Source organism: Artemia sp. Qi Xiang Cuo, chromosome 21 (assembly GCF_049724085.1).
Source record: "Artemia sp. Qi Xiang Cuo chromosome 21, ASM4972408v1, whole genome shotgun sequence".
NCBI classification, from domain to species: Eukaryota; Metazoa; Arthropoda; class Branchiopoda; order Anostraca; family Artemiidae; genus Artemia; species Artemia sp. Qi Xiang Cuo.
This window is the reverse complement of record NC_142814.1, coordinates 911,056-933,554: the sequence shown is the minus strand read 5'-3', so window position 1 is coordinate 933,554 and position 22,499 is coordinate 911,056. Positions and strand designations below refer to the sequence as shown.

Genomic DNA, 22,499 nt, shown 5'->3' with positions numbered 1-22,499 from the left:
TTCTTTAATTTAATTTTATATCTTCTGAAGTTGACCTGAAAACTAAAACTTAGTATCGTTCCCAAAAGATTCTATCTATGCTCTTTGACAACCAGGATACACTTACACTCTTTTTATTTGTTTAAATTGTAAGAGCAGAAGTAGTAATAATAGTGTCCCTAAAAGATTCAAATTAATACCCCCATTCGTTATCGATATATTTCTGAGGTGTCTTATTTGCAACCAAAACTACAATGCCGTTTGATTTATTTTTAAGCAACATCTAATTTTAAATCATAATGGGCCAATTGCATAATTGTGGGGGGTTTGAATTGCCTAATATCCCTAAATACATAGTTGCTGGACCATTCTACTATACTGAACGAAATGGCTGTCTCGAACCGAAAAAATAGTAAGAAGAAAGAAACGAGGATTAAACAAGCCAGTGAGAAATTTAGACTAAAATGCAAATGTTTCGGTCAAGACCTCCGCTTGACCGTCCTCAGTGTACGATAATAAAATAAAAATTACTTTTTACTCATAAAAATTACCGATAGGCAGTAGGCTCTTTTTACTCATAAAAATTACCAATATAAATAGGCAGCGCTATTGCGCTGCCTATTATATTGGTAATTTTTTTTGCGCTGCCTATGATATTAGTCATAATATACATTCTAAGACCAGACTACCTGTACATGAAGTTTGATTAAAAAAAAAAAGGAGAAAAAAGCGGAGAATACGAAGAAAAAGTAATTCTTACTATGGAAAGCGTTAAAAAGCTACCCTTTTCAAAATATTGGTCATAATATACATTCTATGACCAGACTAGCTAAGACCGGACTAGATGTACATGACGTTTGATAAAAAAAAAGAAGAAAACAAGCGAAGAATACGAAGAAAAAGCAATGTAAAATAATTAAGAAACCAAGACAAGAGTGATTTTCACTTATTTTCTTGAATATTGTTTGGCTTTTAAAATATTTTTGGATTTTTTTTTTTTTTCTTAGCAAAAATAGTTGGAAATGAATTCATTGCATCTAAACTTTTTTTATTTGTCTGGAAAAGCTTAAAAAGCTGTCTTTTTGAAAATATTGGTCATAACATACATAAGACCAAACTAGCTGTACATGACGTTTGATAAAAAAAAAAAAGAAGCGAAGAATACGAAGAAAAAGCAATGCAAAATAATTAAGAGACCAAAATTAAAAGTAATTTTCAGTGTTTTTTTAGTTTTGTTTCTTTTTCTTTTGTTTTTTCACCGCATTCCTATCTTTTTTCTTCTTTTTTCGAATGTTATTGATACAAAAATGAACCCCAGAAAATAGGATTCGTATATTTTCCAGATATAATCCTTTTTACCTTTTTCTATTTTTTTTCTTCTATCTTGACTTTTGTCCCTGGAAACATAAAAACGTCCTTGGAAAATAAATCATATATTTCCACGTGTCAAGTTTAGGTTTTGTTACCAAGTGAGAAACAGTGTTGTCAAGCACCAACTGTTTAAGAAAGAATCGATTTTCAACAGGTATACACATCACTTAAACTTAAATGAGGAAAGTAGTATCCTATTAAACCAGTTTTATTTTTAAAATGTCGGTTTATGATAGCTCATGAACTCGAAAACTGGTTAACTGTTGCCAACTTTAAAATGCAAGTATAGTATCTAAACTAAGCTCTGTTTTCATTTAAAGTTTTACGCATAAAACGCCTATTGAATCACGTAATTGAAAAACCATTTTTCGTTTTCATTGGATGATTAGCTTTCTGTTCTGACCGTACTACGCCAAATGAAAACCTGACTTTCTTTCAATTTTTTCAAATAATAAAAATAGGAAAACGAGTGATTTTCAGCCATTAGAAAAAAAAACTGACTGAACATCATAGGTTTTCGAATTCTGTTTTCTTAATTATTTTCATTTTTTCACCACATTCCTGTTTTTTATTTTTCCTTTTTCGAACGATTTTGGTTATTATCCATTGTCAGATGAAATACCTGAACGTCATTGTTAGCAAATTATAATATTACTTACATTATTAATTACTACAAAAATGAACCGTGTGGTAAAGCACACGGTTTACGAGTGACAAAGCACATTTTTAGACTACCCTTTCTTATAGTTTTTGTGGGACGTCCTAAAATTCCGAATGCCCTCCCCCTCTATCCCTTCTTGGTATGTTGGTATGGGTACAGGCATGCTACGAACTATATTTACAGAATAGGCTGCCAAATGCTTATTACTCCCTAAGACACATCAGGAGTGCCAATTCATGAAAGTATGAGGGAAGAGTAGGCAATTATTTTCTTATATATATTGAAGATTTGCAAGAAAATGGGTTATTCAAAATCTAGGGGGGGGGGATAATTGTTTTTTTTTCGAATTTTGAATGATAATACTAAAAAATATATAATAAATTAGACTGTTAGCCGGGGGTATATGGGTTTGGTCTCAGTCACTAGGACCTCATATTCAAAATACGTGTAATTATGATGGTAGCAATGTTCGGGGTGGTGATAACGATTGTGATGATGATAAGGTGGGTGGCAGTGGAGGAGTTACATTTTTGTTCAAAATATTAGTATAAAATCTAAATTGTTCTTAACCATAAATGAAACTAAAAAGGTAAAAAACTTTTAATCAGGTGTTGAAAAAAAGAGAAAACAAATTCTATTGATAAACTAGGGCCTGTTGTGCAGAACGACATAATTTAATAATGAGATTACTGTCGGATATTTTCTTGTTCAAAAGTATGTGCTTTAATCCCATTGATTGATTTTTTGACGTATTTTTGTAAGCCAATCACATTATTGCTTATTGTTGGAGAGCCGTCCTTTTTAGAAAAATAAAAAAAAACAAGTTTTTTAAACTGAAAGTAAGGAGCGACATTAAAACTTAAAACGAACAGAAATTATTCCGTATATGAAAGGGCTGTCCCCTCCTCAACGCCTCGCTCTTTACGCTAAAGTTTTTTATTGTTTTAAAAAATAAAGTTGTGAGACAGAGTCAAACTTTAGCGTAAAGAGCGAGGCGTTGAGGAGGGGACAGCCCCTTTCATATACGGAATAATTTCTGTTCGTTTTAAGTTTTAATGTCGCTCCTTACTTTCAGTTTAAAAAACTTGTTTTTTTTATTTAATTTCTGATCGTTTTTTAGTTAATGCAGCTTTTATTTGCATAAAAATTTTACTTTTCTTTTGCTAAATGGATGTCTTTACAAATTAACTTACGTAACTAACTTCTATATTCCTATATTTTTCTTCTGGCAAAAAATACAAAGTTGCAGATTTTTGCATATATGAGCTTGAAACATATTTAATAGGGTTTTCTGATACGCTGAATCTGACGGTTTGATTTTCAATAAAATTATTCAAGTTTTAGGGGATATTTCACCCCTCTTTAGAAAGTCAAGTAAATTTTCTCAGGTTCGTAGTCTTTGGCGAGCAATACTAAACTTAATAAAATTTATATATTTAGAATCAGCATTAAAAACAAATTCATTTGATACATTTATTGACATCAAAATTCCGTTTTTAAAAGTTTCGATTATTATTGAGCCTTATCGCTTGTTTTTTTATTGTTTTTTTTTTTTGTTACGTATATGTTATTACGTATATGAGGGGGTTGTCCCCTTAGTCAATACCACGCTTTTTACGGTAAAATTAAAAAAAAATATTTTTTATTCACAAACCCCTGAATCACAAAGGCCTTTTAATTAGAATAGATAGCTCTTTTGAAAGCACTAAAAAAAAACTGTAGCGTAAAGAGCGAGGTTTTGACTTGGGGGAGAACCCCCTCACTTACATTTTAATTTCTGTTCGTTTTAAGTTCTAATAGTCCTTCTTACATTTCAGTTGAAAAAACTTGATTTTTTTTATTTAATTTCTGATCGTTTTTTAAATAATGCTTGGAAATCCGGCGCCCCCTTCATAGAACTTTCCCTTACCCCAAAGAAACATCCTCCACAGAAATACTCTTCAGAGTAACCCCCTCCTCTAGCCCCCCCCCCTCCAGAAAAAATCCTTCCTGAAAATGGTTGTATACTTCCAAATAACCAATAAATAATGCTGGCAAGTCTGGCGCCCCCTTCATGGCAATTTCCCTTCCCCCATGAAAACTTCCTTCATGAACAGATCCTCCAACATAACCACCGACCCACCCTTCCCTCCCACTACCAGAAAAAAAACTTCTGTATACTTCCCAATAACCAATACTATATGTTAACATTGGGTAAAGTTCATAGCTTTTAGCCCTCCCTCTGGGAGCTTCGGGGGATTAAGTCATCCTAAAAGACATATTTATCATATTTTCGACCATGCTGAACAAAATGGCTATCTTAAAATTTTGATCGGGTGACTTTGGGTAAACAATGAGCGTGGGAGGGGGCCTAGTTGCCCTCCATTTTTTTTTGGTCACTTAAAAAGGGCACTAAAGCTTTTAATTTCCGTTCCAATGAGTCCTCCTACGATATTCTAGGACCACTGGGTCGATACGATAACCCCTGGAAAAAAAAAACAAACAAAAAAACACGCATCCGTGATCTTTCCTCTGGCAAAAAAATGTAAAAGTCCACATTTTTTTAGATAGGATCTTAATACCTCTACAGTAGGATTCTTTGATACGCTAAATATGATGGTGTGATTTTCATTGAGGTTCTATAGCTTTTAGGGGGTCTTTTCTTCTTTTTTTCGAAAATCAGCCAAATTTTCTCAGGCGTTTAACTTTTGATGGGTAGCACTAAACTTTATGAAAATTAAATATTTGAAATCAGCATTGAAATCTGATTCTTTTGATATATCTATTGGTATCAAAAACCCGTTTTCTAGAGTTTCGGTTACCATTGAGCCGGGTCGCTCCTTACTTACAGTTCGTTACCACGAACTGTTTGACTGGAACAGTTCGTTACCACGAACTGTTTGACTGGATTTGTTTTCTGTGTGAAATTTAAAGCCAATACAAAGAACGAAAGTCTTTTGAGTCAATTGAAAGTAAACTTTCTGTGGTTTAAAACTTATTTGCTGAAATTTTAAATTTATTCAAACTTAAGTGATATTGTAGCGTTTAGTTGAATTTTAAACCAAGGATCAAGTTTGTGGTCATTTTTCCTGTTGTGTGTTTGCCTCATTTTTAAGGGAACCTGAAAAAAGGGGGGAACTCATTTTTGAAGACTAGTTTTGTTAAACAACCACTAGAAGCCTTAGTTAGCTTGAGATGTTTGGAGATTTAGGGACGCTTAATATGAGACTTTTTATTGCCTATTCTATCCACTTTCTTTTCCTTTTTTCCAGCCTTTAAAGACTATAATATTACTCTAATTATCTTAGCTTTAAAAGCGTTTTATATTGATTAATCAAGGGAATAGGAACCAAGACAAATATTTTCTTGGGCAAATTTTCGACACAGGAATGTTTTGAACTTGGTTTGAATGAAGTCAATGACCTGTGTTTTTCATAATATTACGGATTCGTAATTGCAGTGCATAACTTTTAACACTTTTTTTAATGATTCTCAAAATGTGGATACATATCCGCAATGCCGTATCCAGGCGGGTAGAGTGTTTGAACCCCAGTTTGTTTGAATCATAAAAACGTGACAAAAATAAATATAAACAAATTTTTTATGCGTTTTGAAGTGTTTTGGTACCCCCCACCCCCGAAAAAAAATCCCGGATATGGCATTGCCTATCCGTATAGCATGTAGTATTAAAGAAGGGCTTTATAAATGGAAATTTCTGGGTGAAAAGGGGATGATTAGTCGGAAATGGTAAGTAAGTGAATTACTCCAAAACTGTCTGCTATTGACTTTTCTGCTGATTTTTGCTGTCGCTGGAGAGGAGGGAATGTAAGTGTCCCCTGAAGTAGATATTTAGGTTCAAAATTTTAAATATACAGACATTAAGACATAAAGGTCTTTTTTTCTGTACCTGATGGAATCCTTATCTATATAGCTTCAAGAGCTTCTCTATTAAAGAGCATTCAGACAGACAATTTGTGTTGGAAAAGACATATTCTTGTGAAAAGACCCCATTATGTTTAGTTTGTGTACAGTTAGTCCCCAATATGTAGCTTCAAGAACCTCACTCCAAATATTTTCCTTTTGAGCTAATTTCATAGTAGTATGAAACTGACCGTGGCTAAAAGAGCCCGTTGGTATATGATGCATGAAAGATGGCTAATTTTACGATGCATGCTAATTTTTCGCTATCTGAAAACTGCTTCATCGTGGTTGCAACGATAACTGCAACCTGGTAAAGGACCAACCTCGATCAACCACGTCTAATCATTTTGAAACCAAATTGGATCGAAATAAGAAGTACATTAAGCAAAATCACTTTTTTGCATGGGAAGCACTGATGTGGCCTCTATTTTTTCTCTGCTGCTAATGGGGCACTGGAATATCATAGAGAGCTGTTTAGTAGCTCATGTTAGCGGAAATTTGTATTAATCATTTTACTGGGTTTTTCCTCCTGTATATAGTAAGTAGCTTCAAGATCCGAGCACTTTCAGGTCAAAAGTTATGCTTCTGTTTCCTCTTCAGACTAGCCATTTTTCGGATGATAACGGAGCTTAAAGTCGAACATCCGCAAAGTAATAAAATTACGAATATAGCAGAGTTGAAATTTTGTTCAGCTTTACTACAGTAAAACTTAAATATGGAGGAAATTGAACACAAGATCTGTTATTTTGTTAAAAAAAAGGAAGTAATAATATTTACGATAAAACCGTCTGGCCACAAAAATACATATAAAATCCAGAATGCATGAGTGTCCTTGGCCAGAAGCATTGGTGGAGAAATGACTAGTGAGTTTACCATAAATTTTTTATAGTTATGATTTCCATTTGTCGTGTTCCGATGACGAAATTGTGATTCCATTTGCTGGCGATGACATCTGTCATGTTGAAACCTTTTAAACCAAGCGCCAAATGATGAAAAGGGTGTTTTCTAAAAGGAAGAAAGGAATCTTCACGGAGTTTTTGCTTATATTGTTTTGAAGGGAAAGTAGCTAGTCTGAAAGCTTATATACGTAGCCTATAACTGTAAGCGTCAGAATTCTCACGTCTTAGTCTGGAAGCTCCATTGCATACTTTGCTTTTCGAACCAATTTCACAGCAACGCCTAAGGTGACCACGTACGAAATGGCAGTGTTTACGATCCAGGCTACTTTTCTACGCGTACTAAAAATACAGTTTATTTTTTATGGATTGATTTCGTGATTTATTCCTCCTGCATCATTCATATATAATTGGGTAATGTCCGTAACTCTCAGTTCTGAAAGTCACGCTATACAACGGGTACCTGAAGCCAAATGAGTATTTATAATCACGCAGTCAATAGGTCTCATTAAATGGTGGTGAATTTAATATTAACTTTTAGTAAGTCTTCTGCGTTTTGTATTACAACTGAAAGATCGAAATGAAACTTCCGGGGTAAAGTTTTTTTTAGGGGGAGGAGGTTGAGGGAACTTTTTAGGGGGGTGGGGGGGTTGAGTGAACTTATTTAGGGGGAAGGGGGTCGAGGGAAGTTTTTTAGGGGCGAGGGGGCTGGGGGAACTTTTTTAGGGGGAGGGGGTTGAGGGAACTTTGAATTTTGCAGTTGTTATAGTATAGATCTCAATAACCTCAAAAACTCAATAATGCAGACTTTGTTTTATGAGCCTATTTACAGCAACATAAAATCGACCATGACTAAAAGAGCCCTTAGGTGCATGACGCCTGAAAAATTGCTAATTTTATGACGCCAGCTACTTTTTTTACACTTGCTGAAAATTTTGTGTTTTTTTTTATTAATCGGTTTAGTGGTTGTTACTGTAATGCTCATGATAGGTAGGGAGGCAGTTTATTCTACTCCGTTAGTGTTATTGTTATTAACGGTAGTAAATGTGGCTGTATTTATAGAAACCTTTATCAATTAAAATTGAGACTAAATTGTATGTTAATCGAATTTTATAGCTAGTTTGTGGTAAAAAAGAGGATACAGGTACAATCAAATCGAACAAAACTTAGGCTAAATGTTATCTGTGTCTTCAGAAGATATACGATGCACAAATAAGTTTTATTTTGTAATTGTTTTAATTACAAAAGTTGTATTTTATGTTTTATTTTGCTATCCGAGCAGCGAACGCAGAGAGGCGACAAAAATCGTGCTAAGCGGGATTTTGCTGGATAAAGAACCGACCCATTTGCTACTATCCCTAATTTTCGCCTCTGAACTTTTGTGCCACGTGAAGTTGTACAAAGAGTGCCAGAAGCAAGTGCTCATTACCTAGATTCAGTCAGTAGGTTTTATGCTCCCAAGAGAGGATGTGCCAGGGTGTGTTTCCTGTTGTATCACTTTTAGATGGGAAGGGGCTGTGACCTCCCTCTTGAGTTTTTGAAAGTCGTCCAATTTAGTCCCAAATCAGTTAAACTATCCTAATTCATTTATACACCCTCACCTCCCTTTGAAAAATTGTTTTTAGGATTCTAAGTTATATAGTTTTAGTCGTGAATACTGCAAATGGCCGTGGCGGTGTTAGATCTTTTGGGTGCCTGCGCAGTATCAATTTGCGGAATCCCAAAGGCCATTACTACAAACCGGGGAATTGCATTTGCGTCATACATTTAATTAAATCTTATTGCATAGATGTTTTGTGGTCTCAAATGTGATTTTAGGGCAAATTATCGCCTGTAGCATGGGGGATTGTTCTGTGCGGTATTTTCATGATGCAACGAGATGGTAGAGTTTTGACGCAGCCTTGTATTTTTGGTTATGCCTACACTGAGGCACGGGGCCCCTAGGGGTACATGGCCCAATGCAGCCGTACAGGTCGTATATGCCTAACCCCGTCACTGGCAACTCGATATAGTCTTAAGAATATATGACCCAGTCTTTTGTTTTTCTTCTTTTTTGAGGAATTAAAACGGAATGTAAATGTTGAAAAACGAGTGAAATAACTTAATAAGAGTGAAACTAAAAAATTACCCGTTTTGAAGATTTTTGTTTCGTTTTAATTCTAAAAGGAAAGGCAGTGTGGTCTAAACAGAGGGGGTTTTAGGGGTGGGGCAGAGGGGGCACTTGCCCAGGTGCAGAAATTTTAAGGATGGAAATTTTCAAATAAATAATCTAATGGTTATAATCATTTTGTAATTTTAGAAAAAAAAATTAAATATATTAGAGAGTATAGATAATAAGGGGAAATTATTAATTAATTGGTAAAATATAAATGAATTTTTAGAAATGAAATAATAATAGTTAAAATAATTGAACAGAAAATTAGTAATTAGTTAACTAATTGAAATTAATAAATGAGCAATTAATAAATAGAAATTTTGTTAAGATTTGACCTTAAATTCTGGGTGAGAAAAGGGAGCTAATCAAGATTTTTCTCTGGTGCAAGAGGGGCCAGAACCACCCCTTTTTTTTCTTTTTTTTCTTTTTTTTTGAAAGAAATTTGTTCTTTTAAGGCATTAAATTTAATCTGTGTTTTATAGGCTGAAGAACTGTCCGGTTTGAGTGTTGAAGACAGGGAGAATGCTATTCAGCGTTTAGTGGACGCTCATGACTCCTATTTGATGAAGTGGAGGTCTTACGAAGGCTATCACCAAGATTTCTGTCAGATGTCCTCGGCCGTGGCTATGAAAAAACAGGCTCTGGAAGCTTTCAAGCACGCAGAAGAAATGTTCGAGGAACAAATTACACTCCTTGATAAATATGAAAGAGAGGCTCAACCGCAAGAGCTTAGGCTGTAAGTATTACTAGGATGTAATTCGGGGGGACGAGGTTCTGATAAAACTCCTTTTTGCAAATTTCAGATTCTAAGAGTTTTTCATCAATGCCTCTTCCCATATGCTCAGTCATTGATTTGGGAAAATTGGCTTCAACTTTGCCCTCCCCCCCCCCTCGCCAGGATTTTGACGACATTACGCCCCTGGTTCTCACTCATGAGGTTTTTCTCCATTGTGGTTTCTCAAATGTCTCATTGCGGGACCCAAGCGGTCATGCCCCTGTAGCTCTTAAAATACCAAAAATAACGGACATGAAACTTCATTTTTTGAGTCGGTTAAGTGGAAACTTACACACTATATATATCTTACAAAAAAATTAGAAAAAAATTATCTGGAATTCAAGTTTTAATGAGAAGAACCTCCATATTGGGCTATGCAAGTTTTTGGCTGTATCAGGCGCTAAATTGAAATACAAGAAACATAGGTGAAAAAGGATATAGGCTAAAATAAGCTAAAGTCGTCTTTTACCAAACACCTTAAAAAGGTGTATATGGCACCAATATATGGCATCAAACACCTTAAAAAGGTATAGCTTCCCTTTGAAGTTGTAGATGTCTTTGGCAACCAATCCATTTTTAATGTTTGAATTTTTACATACGAATGCTTTTACGTCCAAAAGAAAAATCTAGGTGTGAATAGACCTTAAAGGGTTCGGTGGGGGAATTCTGTATTATTTTGATGTCTTTTATTGTGTATTTATTTGATGTCTTCGTAAAATCTTTAGAAAAGTATAATTTTTTGTGAGTTAAGTTAGAAAGGGGGGTATTGGAAGTCCACCGCCAGGAGCATTTATACCCCCTTTCCCTAGGGAAGACGGAAATAACGTATCTAGATGTTTTCTGTCTATAAACTTACACAGCAATTTTGTAACAAATAATAATTTATTTTTTCCTTATGCATATAAAAGATAAAATACAAACTAGCAAGAGGAGTACATTAAGGAAAAAGAGAAAAACACACTTTTTACTAGAAAAAAGGGAAAAAAATGCACTATCAACTGACATAAAAAGAAAGAGCATTCGCTCGGTAACCATGGTAATGAACAAAACTCTAAAATCATAATTTTAGAGAGAGAGAGAGAGAGAGAGAGAGAGAGACGAAAATAGAGAGAGAGAGACGAAAAGAGAGAGAGAGAGAGAGAGAGAGGACGATTTATTACACAATTTTCGTAGCTCTTGGCTAATTTACAGTTACAAAGACATTACATGTTAAACATAGTCGTAAAAAAAGGGCACAACATTACATATTAAACATCGATAAACATAGACAGAGATAAACACAAACATTACAACGTTACATGTTAAACATAGACGTAACAAATGGTACAAATGAATTACAATATCGGTATGTTCGTCCATGTATAGGTGTCAGTTTGAGTTCCTGTATGGTTTTTCTGTTTGGTGGGGCATCTGCGGGGAGAATATTACGGTGGGTTGGGTTTGACACCAATGCTTTTCCATATCTCATGATGAGATTGCTCAGTCTTTGCTCAAGGCACTGGATTTCAAGTTTATTGATTGCTTCTTGGTAGGGAATATCACTGCATCAGAGAATAATCCTAACTGCCAATTTCTGCACTGACTAAGTCGTGCATTAGGTGAACAGTGTGTAGTATGGTAGGGCCCCACACAGGACATGCATACTCCTAGACTGGCCGCACATAGTAAAGGTAGGCGTGGAGGAGACTTTCGACATCGCAACCGAAACGACACATTTTAGACAATGTTTGAACAGACGTGTTACACTTCCTAATTACACCATCAACATTTGCGGTAAAAGAACAGTCTTTGGAGAAAATGACTCCCAGTATTCTCCCTTCTGACACAACAGGAACACAAACAAGTTCCGTTAAGTTGATTTTGATACTTCTCCAAGGAAAATCAACAATTTTATCCAATCGGTTACTAAATCGGATCGAAAGCTTCAAACAGCATATCGCCTAGAGACATAAGTGTTTCTAGTACATGTTGGAATCTGGAGGAAATATTTGCAAAAATAAAAAAAATCAAATGATTGAAAGAAAACACAACGAAGTTGTTGGCGTTCCGTCGCGGAGAAAAATCGCAAGACATGAATCTGGGAAAATACGTAGCGAACAAAGAATGAATTATAAATCCGAGCCTAAGTTCCGACTTAAAAATGTATCTGTCTTTACAGGTTAAGTTATTTCTATACTTTATGGTGGAGGGAGGGAGGGATCGCTACCCCCTAGAAAATGTGTTTTGGCTTATCATTCAAAACTTAGTATCCGAATATATGTGGTGAAACACAAGTTACTAAGGTTGGACTTTGACAAATGCCTCAAATTAAGCTGTATATCTCCATTCTAGAACTTGAATATCTCTTGAAATTCTATCTGAATTATTTTTCCTTTTTTGCTTTTTTTTGCACAAAGGGAGTTGGTTATAATTATTTAAATATTTTCATACCCGAAGTGGTCACCTTTGTTTATTTTACCAGTGGTGTCAATTTGGGGGGGGGGGGCTGGCCTTTCCTTCCCTTAGGTTTTGCAAAGTGACTGTTTGGAGGTATTTTCATTGAGAAATGCCTTTTTTGGTACATTTAAGTAGACTCTCGTCGATAAAAGGCTAACATTGCCCTGGGCATTGAAAATACACATATGCCTCTTCTAAATGCCGAAACAGCGATGCGATTGCAAAGCTTTTTGATACTACTTTTTGTCTTTCTGTGAATCCGATTTTAGATAATTGTCAAAATTTGCGTCAATATGATAACAAAAAACCATGTGTGTAATAAATAGTGCTTTCCCTTAATCCAATTTTTCTTTTCTTTTTTTCATTTTCTTTCAATTTGAAAACCTTTTTTTCTTAATCATGTCCAAAGAGTAAAATTATAACTCAGATAAAAAAAATTTTTAATTCATATTGGAAGAAGCTAGTGCTGCACTCGGACCTTGGACATACTTAGATATCAACATTCTCTTCATTTTCATCAAATTGACATAATTTTCACTATTAGCTGATCATCTGGGCAAAATGGGTTCGCCTTTATAGAATTAATTTTCATGCTCATTTGAATTTGAAATCATTTAAATTAAAAATATAGAAAAGGATTAAATTTAAAATCATTTAAAAGTTATACTTTCATAACTATACCTATAATTTTCATCGAAATTGGATCCTTTATGCACAAAAATAGTTCTTTTCATTCACCTGATTTTTTTTTTTTACTTTTCATTTTCTTTCAGTTTAAAAGCTTTTTTCTTGATGATAGTAAAGATTTAACTTAAAATTTATATAAAAAATATTTATTTCATTTTGGAAGGGGCTAATGCTTCACTCAGCCCTTGGACGTGCGGAAATCACGAGGGGTCGCTCTCTCTCTCTCAGAAACCAGGGTCGCGTGCCAAACGTGGCGGAACAGTGCCAAGTGTTTTGGGGTATGCAAAGTACAGGTGTTTGGCACACGTGACGTTCCGAGATATACACCACTTGGCAGGAAGTCACACCCTTGGGAATTCATGATTCTCATCAAATTGACATTTTTTGTGAAAAGACGGTACGATTGTAAAATTTTCTAAGTCTTTTTTGTTTTTCTATCAAAGTAATATTAAAGAATTAATTGCCAAAATTTGAGTCGACATGAAAAAGAGTTCCATGTGTGTGTATGTATGTCTGTAATGTTGGTTAAATTTTATGAGTTTTCTCAGAAAAGCTTTTCGGTCGGAAACGCAATTTTTTTTTCTAATGCTCGCATTTTTCTTTTTTTTTATGTCTAGACATCTGGTCTTTTATGTGCCATATTAGTTATTTTCTGATAATTTATTTTGTCTTTTTTCAGTGATGGTAGAGCGAAATGAAAACTATTTAGAAAAAGTTTAAATACTTATCTAATATTAATACTTAGATGCTTTAAGCGTTAAATGCTTATTTTAAATACAATTTACTATAATATTTAGTATTTAACTGTGCATTATACAGCACAATTTTTAAGTCAAATCCATTAAATAAATTAAATATATCTAAACTAGACTAACTAAATTGAATTAAACTATTTAGATTAAGTTTGTTTAGCCTTTTTAGTGGATATAGTTTAAAAGGAAATTTAGTAAAAAGTTTAAATACTTATCTTCTACTGTTACACACTTAGATGCTTTAATCATAAATTTATATGTTTCGATACTTTAAATGTTTTGAGAGTGCAAATTCTGAATTAATAATGGAATTTGAATTTTATCTTCTTGCCAGAGATATGCTTTGGGTCCCACCCCTCCCAAAATCCTGCATTTTTATGAGTTTCTGTGCACTTCTCATTCAAATGATCAAATAGTCTTTTTTTAGGGGGCGGGGGGGGGGGTTATTTTGCAAAAAAAAAGCCTCTGTATATGTCGGCGTTTTTATATATTTAGTGATGAATATAAATAATCGTCTAATGTTAATACTTACATACCTTTAAATACTTAATTTTAAATACCTTAAAAGCATATATTATCAATAAAAACGGAAATTAGAATTGTATAACTTAGCAGTGTTGTACCGGGGGGGGGGGAGGACTCGAAGACCAGGCACTCTAGCTGAAATCCTAAATTTTTATGAGTCTATGGGCACTTCTTATTCAAATTATTAAATAAAGTCTTTTTTTTTACCATCGCCCATCTTTACCCCCTATCCCCATAAAAAATGTCCCTCCCCCCATATATATATATATATATATATATATATTTATTTATTTAATTATTTATTTATAATCATCCCTCTAGCTACATAAGCATTGAACTCGAAGCTGAACGTAATGTACCTTAATTCGAACGTCTGAGCCTCTCATCCATCGCCTTCAACACAAAAATTTCCCAACGTGACAATTGTGTGTGGGGTCGTTGATGTAAGGGTACTAGGAAATAGCTCAACAGAATTCCTCTCCAGCCTTTACAGGAAAATTACAAAAAAAATAATTAGGGGAAGGGGTTTTGAAATAAAGGCCCTCCCCCTGTCCACGTGGCTGTCCTTGATGTATCGGACTAATGGCTTAATGCTGGACGCATTTGTAACGTTAGTTGAAGTTGTTGCTACACACGTCTTGGTTTCCACTAAAAATGCCCCTTTTCCAGGCTTTCGGAGAACAGGAATCGTTTAAAAAGCCGGCTTTCTGTCATTCAAGAAAACAGGTGTGCCCTGGGCTCTGAACTTCGGAAGGATTCGGCGTTTATCCGTTCTGTTGAGAGGGAAATGAACACCTTGAAGCCACAATTGACCCAACTTCATAGGACGAGAGAGCAGCTTCAAGTGTAAGTTCTTTTTCTATTTCCCAATTATACCTTTTCCCTGTCCTTTATCCTTACCCCTTTCCTTATACCTTATCCCTTGCAAGTTTTACAAAAAAAAATAAACGCATCACAAATTATTTTATACGCATTTTTGTGGCTTTTTTACTAGTCGAACATAAATTTCGTGGGGGGGGGGAGTTCAGGACTGGGAGCTCCCCCTCTGGATACGACCTTGCTAAGAACCGGTATCTTTTCTTCTTTCTTGTTGCCTATTTTCTCATTTTTTGCTTCTCCCTTTGTTTGATTCTCAAATCTTTCCCTTTCCAATTTTGCTGGGTTTTTTCATTCTTTCTTTAAAATTTGATTTCTGTAATGTTTTTCATTCTTTAGATTTTAGCTTCAAAACACTTAATTAACTCTTAGTATCTGTGTTAATAAGAGAACCCCATAGAAATTACAGTGTCCCTGAATGACAATCATTCATTTAATAAATTGAATATTAAAGTTCATTTGGTGATTCTAAAAGATAACAATAATTTAATTAATATTAAAAAAATTAATATTTAAGGTTTAAATTTAATAACTAAAATAAATAGCTATTTCACTGATTCATTTTCAAAGAAGTGCTTCTATGTTATTTTTTGGATTGATTTGAAAAGCCCTTGAGAATTTACTTGATAATCCTCCGAATTAGGAGACTTTACTTATACGTATTTACTTGAAAGGAATAAGATACCGGCACGTGGAACAATCGAATTCCCCCTAGGTCAAATAACCGAGGGGTAGAAAAATAAATGTTATATATTGAGCAACAATTTGGTCATAGGAGTTTTGAAGGAAGAGTTACTTTTTGTGTGGTTCTTGACGTAGGGAATTTTCTCCCTAAAAGGGGAAGGGGGAGCTGGGGAATTCTGTCATTGAGTTAATTTGGGATCCCAATATTTGATTTGATCCGTTAAACTATTTGAGTTTAGCGGGAGAGTTACTTTGACGTTTTATGCGTAGTTTTCAGTGTAAGGAGCTTGTCCCATATGGGGGGGGGGGATCTGTTTCAGATTTGTTGAGACAGAGACAGAGGCATTTTAATCCACGTGAACAAACATTGAAAAATTAAAAATCATTCTTTTTTTTTTTTTTTTTTTTTTTTTTTTATATTTTACGCAGGAGACTTGAGAGCTAATTAAGTGCCAAGTAAATGATTTTTTGAATATTAGTAATTATAACCATCGGGATTGCCACCTCTGTTACCATTCCATCAATGGGTGGTAATTCATGAAAATGAGGAAGGGGAAAGATTTTATTCATTCTTTAACAAAGGTATTTTTCAGAATCTACGGGGGGGGGGGGTTCTATTATTTTTTCGTATTTTTTTTAGTAAAAAAAAAGGCCATAGTCTTACGGGGGATACTAAGTTGGAGTGTTTGTTGTTTTTGTTGTATGTAAAATACTGTAGATTTTGTTAAATAGTTATATATTTCTTGTTTTTTTTTCGTTAATTTCAATTCAGTTTTAAAATACAGGGGGCAATCGCCCAAGCCTCCTGTTTACCTCCCCAATGTGTGCCCCTGTTCCTAATGTTGTCGAAATTTTCAGGTTTATAGAACTATCTCTATAAATGTCTGTATTATTGTGTAATTCTTATTGTATTATTGTGTTAAAAATTGTGGATAAATAGGCTCAATATGTCTTAAGTGTAAAGGGTTAGTAGTCTCTGCCGGGTCAAAAACTGCGGATGTTACTTGTCGATGACGTCCGAGTACCTAAAGAGGGATGTTTTGGTACAAATATGTAACATGCTGTTTATTTGGATTCTCAAAATTTATTGAGGGGTGATATTCAACACCCCAGGTGGGTGAGGGGGTGCTTCCGTATTTCCTCCTATGTGTTCGCTTATGTTTTCAGCCCCTATGTGAGAGCTGTTAAAAGTCGTGGTGTAGTCTAATCAAATGCTGTGGTGTTAAAAAGTGTTTCCTATTTTTGTTCTAGGATGTCTATAAATGTAAACAGCATGTTCAGTTTAATGCAACTTTAGTTTCGATTTTTGGTTTTAAGTTTAATGTGACAAGGACATCAAATTAGGAAAAAATTACGCCCCCTGGTCTATTCTATTCATACCTGAAACCGTGATTTTCTCTAGTATTTTTCCTCTTTTTTTCAAAAATATGAAGCTGCTAGGACATCATCAATGCTGCTACATTGAACCGTGAAAATAAATAAGCGAAACTACTTGGCTAAAATTGCAACGCTTTTCTTACGTGGAAATCCAAACATTGATTCCCTAAGCCAACTACAAATTCTACAGAAAGCTGTACCTTCCTTAAGCTGTTTGACACCATGTGCTTTTTAGCTTATTTTTTGCTGCTGCTTCCCCCACGTCTTTTTTTTTGATTTGACACCCGCTACTACCAAAATGCCAAAACTGCATATGGAAGTCTCTCATTAAAAACTGAATTCATCGTTTTGTAGGGATATACAGGTTAAGTAAGTTTCCACGTAACCGATTCAAAAAATCAGATTTAATTTTCACTGTTCCTGGTTCCTCGAAATTTGGCTCGAGAACCCCCCCCCCCTCCGCACTTCAAAAAGTCTAAAATATTATCGATAGCTCCCTAAATCAGATAGGTTTAAATTTTAACCCCTCCCCCCTTCAAAATCATATTAAAGAGACGTAAGACCAATTATATTAAAATAGATTAAAACCATTTAAATTAAAAGAACTTATTAAACTAAAAACGCCGTCCTTGCCGAGTGGATTGGTGCACCGAATTTATGATTCTTTGTCCGAGAGGGTGAGGGTTCGAATCCTAGTGTACCCAGTTATTTGGTTTGGGACGGGGGTCAGTGGTGTGACTCTGTAAGCTTAGCCCGAGTCTACCCAGCTCTGAATGGGTTCTTGGAGAAATCTGGGGAAGGTAAATAAGAAGGGTGCGTGAAAGCACAGGATGGTCGGCCTCCAACCCTGCACTTCCTGGTTGAAAGACTAGGAAACCGAGATCAGCACCGCTGGTACGCAAAAACTGGCTTTTGGTTGTCTTTCCTGATTTGTTTTTGTTCTTGTCTCACTATTTTTGTTTCCCATTCAAATTAAAAGGCTACAAGATTTAGAATACATTGAGTCTTTAGTTTTCAATTTTTCCTCCCTTAATTTTTATGAATGAATGTCGTTTACGTTTATTAATTATAAAAAAAAATCCCATAAATTCCCCAAATGAATCCTTTCCCATTAAATAGATGAATGTAAAAAAGGTTTTAATTGCTTTTTAATCAGATATTTGAAATTATAATTAAGATTTCCTTTTTATTTTACTTTGTATGAATGAATTTTATCACTGCTACTAGTACTAACAACTCACTGTAGTACCAAGCGGCCTGAATCAAACACAGCTACGCACGCTCCCTTCCATTCCAATCTATATTACCCATCTATAACTATAGTGGACAGTAGGAGAAAAAATTAATGAACATCTTAAAATACCAAGAATCAAAATATTTTTCCCCTGGGCCCATTTTGGGTTTATTCATACCCGAAATCAATGATCTATAATTTTTTTGTTGTTTTAAAACTATGAAAATCTTAGGGAATATCAAATTTTCGCCAGTATTGCCACGTTGTATCGTGAAAACGAATAAGCAACTATTGGTTGATTTCTAAGGACAACAAGACCTTCAAAGGAAGGGTAAATGTTTGGTGTCATATGTTTTTACTTCTTTAGCTGATTTTCACCCAAGTTTTTATTTTCTAAATCTGGCACCGGCAAGACTTATATACTGCCAACTGTCTCCTCTCTTATATAAAAATGTTCCCTTTTCATTTTTTAAACTGTCCATTGATATAAATAAATACCCAAATATATTGTATACTAACTAAGAAGTGGCTGTCATTAGCCATTATAACCTTCTATCAACAGTAAGTGAGTAGTGTCTTAAAATAATCAAAATATTTCACAACTTGCTGACAGCGCAGTGGACAAAACCGTAATTCTAGATTAGATTCTGCTGTTCAATCTGGTGCTAAATCTAGCACCGATTAGCACCGATTCTTTGGTGCTAAATCTGGCACGGGTAATTACCCAAAACTGCGTAACTGCATATGGAGGACTTTTTTACTAAAAATTGAATTATCAGTTTTTCTAAATTTTTTAAGATATATTTTGTTGTGTAAGTTTAATTTCAAATAGATTTCACTTCACTGTCCTTGGTACATCAGGTTAACACTTTTCGAAAGAGAATCGAAATGAAAATGACGAATTAACGGCAAGACTATAAAAAGACACACTGCTGACAATTGTTTTACACATTCTACGTGCTATGTCTGGAGATTTAAGGAACTTCGTCATCAGTGCCAAGAGATTATCAAGAACATAGTGTGCTGATCTTTGGCGATTTCTTCGCCAGGGGAGGGGGGGGGGAGCTAAACAGGCATTTTTAAAGCTTATAACATACACTACGGGTTGTTTCCTTTTCCTTGTTTAGGTTAAATATGGGCTAAAAGGGCTTAAATATGAGGGGTAGCGGAAGAGTCGTGAATTTATACCGAAAAGGCAGCGGTTAAATAGGTGCTTGCAAGAATGAATCATCCCATGTACTTTTCTTACTTTCTGTTTGAAATCATGGACGTCTGGGATTCTATAGATGCTTGGAGAGGGAGAGGGCAAGACTCATGGTACTATCTGAAACAACTTGAATGCTCGGGCGTACGGCGATCTTTTTTACACGGTGTTATGTTCTAATCCAGTTTGAGAACGAAACATTTTGTTTATATAATCTTTTTTCTAGATGGTTGGAACGAAACGGTGTGAAACGGGAAATGATTTTAACTTTACTGCAAAGCCGTGGAAGTTCAGATTCAGGCCGTAATGGGTACAGCGACGCAAGTGAATACGCAGTTGGTGTTGACGATCCGTTATTTTATCATAAGGATGAAAAATATTGGTATTTTGAGAGTTATGGACGGCGAGAAGCAGAGAAAAAACTGGCCAATAAACCGAACGGGAGTTTCTTAATACGACCTGGAACTTCTAGCCCTTACGCCCTTTCTATTGTGTAAGTTATTTCATGGTGTTTGGCTTTAAGTGAAATCTGTCTTACACTACATTAAATATATACAACTTCAATCAGTTTGGTACATTTTTGCCTCATTATTTATTTTTGTTCATTAAACAAAATAAAAATAAAAAATAAAAACCTGAATGATGTTCTCATCAAATCGCAAGGTTTGCAAATTAGTGCAATCTGTTTCAACATATTTGGATTTTCTTATTTATTTATTTATTTTATTCAATACATGGATTTGTCTTGTTGATCTAAAGTTTGCAGTTTTTCTAATAGTTAAGCAAATGAAAGAACAAATATCTTATTACGTTTTCTAATGTGTGATGTCAGATGCCCCATTAAGATATACAGGTTGGAGAACTCCCTACATAATATATATATATATATATATATATATATATATATATATATATATATATATATATATATATATATTCATGTATATTCTTAAACTTGCCCTTGGGTAGGTTTAGGTATATCGTTCGTTTTATGTATATCATTGGCTAACGCTATACAAAAAATGTTGCCCGTTTCCGCTTTCATGGGCCTTAATGAAAGAATAAAAGATGGGTAGGCCGAATTTAACGGATGAAGGTTTGTGAAATGAAATTAATTTTAAAATATATGAATTTTGAAAATGATATGAAGAATTTTGTCATATTTGAAATGGGAAGATTGTGCCTTTTGGTCACCCTCTGCTGAGTCATATGTAAAGTAAGTCATCTCCGATTGGGCTGGGAAGATGTCATAAGAAAGGATTTAAAGGGGAATTGAGACTTCATTGAAGCGGGTAAAGAATGGAGCTTTAAATAGATTGGGAGGGAAGGAGGATATTTTATGTGTGAAAATCTAATTTTGAAATTTAAATTAAAAATATTAATATTTTAGACTTGCTGTTTTTAAGTTTCGCGTGAAAAATTGAAATAAAATGACCTTAAAAGTGTCCTTTTTGTGTAATTAGTAACTCTTTGTTGATCTGTTTAAAGTTTGCATTGATTCGTTTAGTTACATAAGTGAAAGAAAAAAAGTTTGCTAATTTTAAATTAAATACCATTGAAAAAACTTGTTATACATGATAGTTTTCAGGAAAAGCTTTCGAGTCTAAGGTTTATTCTCTGTGCAAGTTTTCAGTGTTTTTACTACAGTATTATGGTTCAAATGTCTTAAAGTAACCGAATTTTTTTACTATCACTTGATATTCAGAATTCAGCTTTATCGGTCTTCCGAATTACATTTTTTCTATTTCTCATATTTTGAAAATTGCCTGAAAATTCATTAAAAAAAGGCCTTTCTCCTATTTTCCTAGAAGTTATCCTATTCTTAAGCAATTTGCTTCATTCCCTAGATCAATTAAATAAATAAAAAAAAAAATGAAAGAACACACAAGAAAGAAATTAAAAATTAAAAACTTTGCCATTTGTCTCAGATTTGAACCAACAGTATCGTGAAATGGACTTTGACTGGATGAAAGTGTTCGCATAACATCACTTTCAACTAATCATTGGCGTTTTTCACTGACAAAGTTATTTAAAACGTAAGTGGTATCTTATGCATTTAGTCAAAGTGTCACTGAGAGCCAATGATACCACTCTTTCTCAAGTAAAATCAGAGTTACACGCTACTATTGGTTCAAAGTTGAGAAAGATGGTCAAAATAGTGATACTGAAGGGTTATGGGTATGAGACTGGTGGACCATGTTCGTCGCCCTGTTTCTCAGCCGTTTGGTGCCATATGTCTTTAGTTTATTTTTTGCTCATTTTTCATCATGTTTTATTTGTAATTTGGCGCAGACTAGTACAAGAAACTGCCTTCTTCTTCTTCTGTTTATTTAATCTTTTCTTCATTGCAGGTGCAACGGCGTCGTTGGCCACTGTCAAATATTCCAAACTGCCAGTGGTCTGGGTTTTGCTCCCCCTTACCTCACATTCAAAGACTTAAAAGAGTTAGTGTTGCATTACGCTTTGAAATCTTTAGTGGAACATAACGAATCCTTAAATACGACATTAGCTTACCCCGTTGGAGGGATTCAGGATGACCAGCGGTAGGAAGTGAATCAGTTTAGGCAATGAATTTTAAATCTTTTCCTCGTGACATTTTTTCGCCTTTGTTATTCACAAGTCTTTCTCATATAAAGTGAATCATTTTTTTATTATGGAAGAAAATATCTAAAGGAGGAAATTTTTCTTTTGTTTTTAATTGGTTTACTACTGTGATATATATTAAAAAGATTTGTGATCATGATTATGATCTGAGACTTTTGGCATATGATTTTCAAACGTGAGCATTGCTGTGATTGAAGTGTTGCTCTCGCAACAGGGAGTGTTGCAGAGTTTTGATGGAAATGTCATCATTCACTTGGAACGATGCCAATATGGATTAAGCTATAATCGCAATAGCACTACTGTGATTTGTAAGACTTCAACAAATTTGATGCACGCAACCACACAACCAGTGACTCTTTCTCACTTTGACACTTTTCCTTAAA

General features: G+C 34.6%; 1 protein-coding gene across 1 annotated transcript in view; it reads left to right on the top strand.

Annotated features, from left to right (window-relative positions):
* Nucleotides 1-22,256, top strand: part of Pi3K21B (phosphatidylinositol 3-kinase regulatory subunit alpha) — a 293,295-nt gene extending 271,039 nt beyond the window's left edge. Inside the window, exons 15-18 of the mRNA XM_089106583.1 lie at nt 9,445-9,698; nt 14,807-14,983; nt 19,739-20,005; nt 21,864-22,256. Coding sequence (XP_088962709.1) covers nt 9,445-9,698; nt 14,807-14,983; nt 19,739-20,005; nt 21,864-22,059 — 894 coding nt within the window. The 3' untranslated portion in view covers nt 22,060-22,256. The remainder of the gene's footprint in view (nt 1-9,444; nt 9,699-14,806; nt 14,984-19,738; nt 20,006-21,863) is intronic.
* The last annotated feature ends 243 nt before the right edge of the window (nt 22,257-22,499 follow it).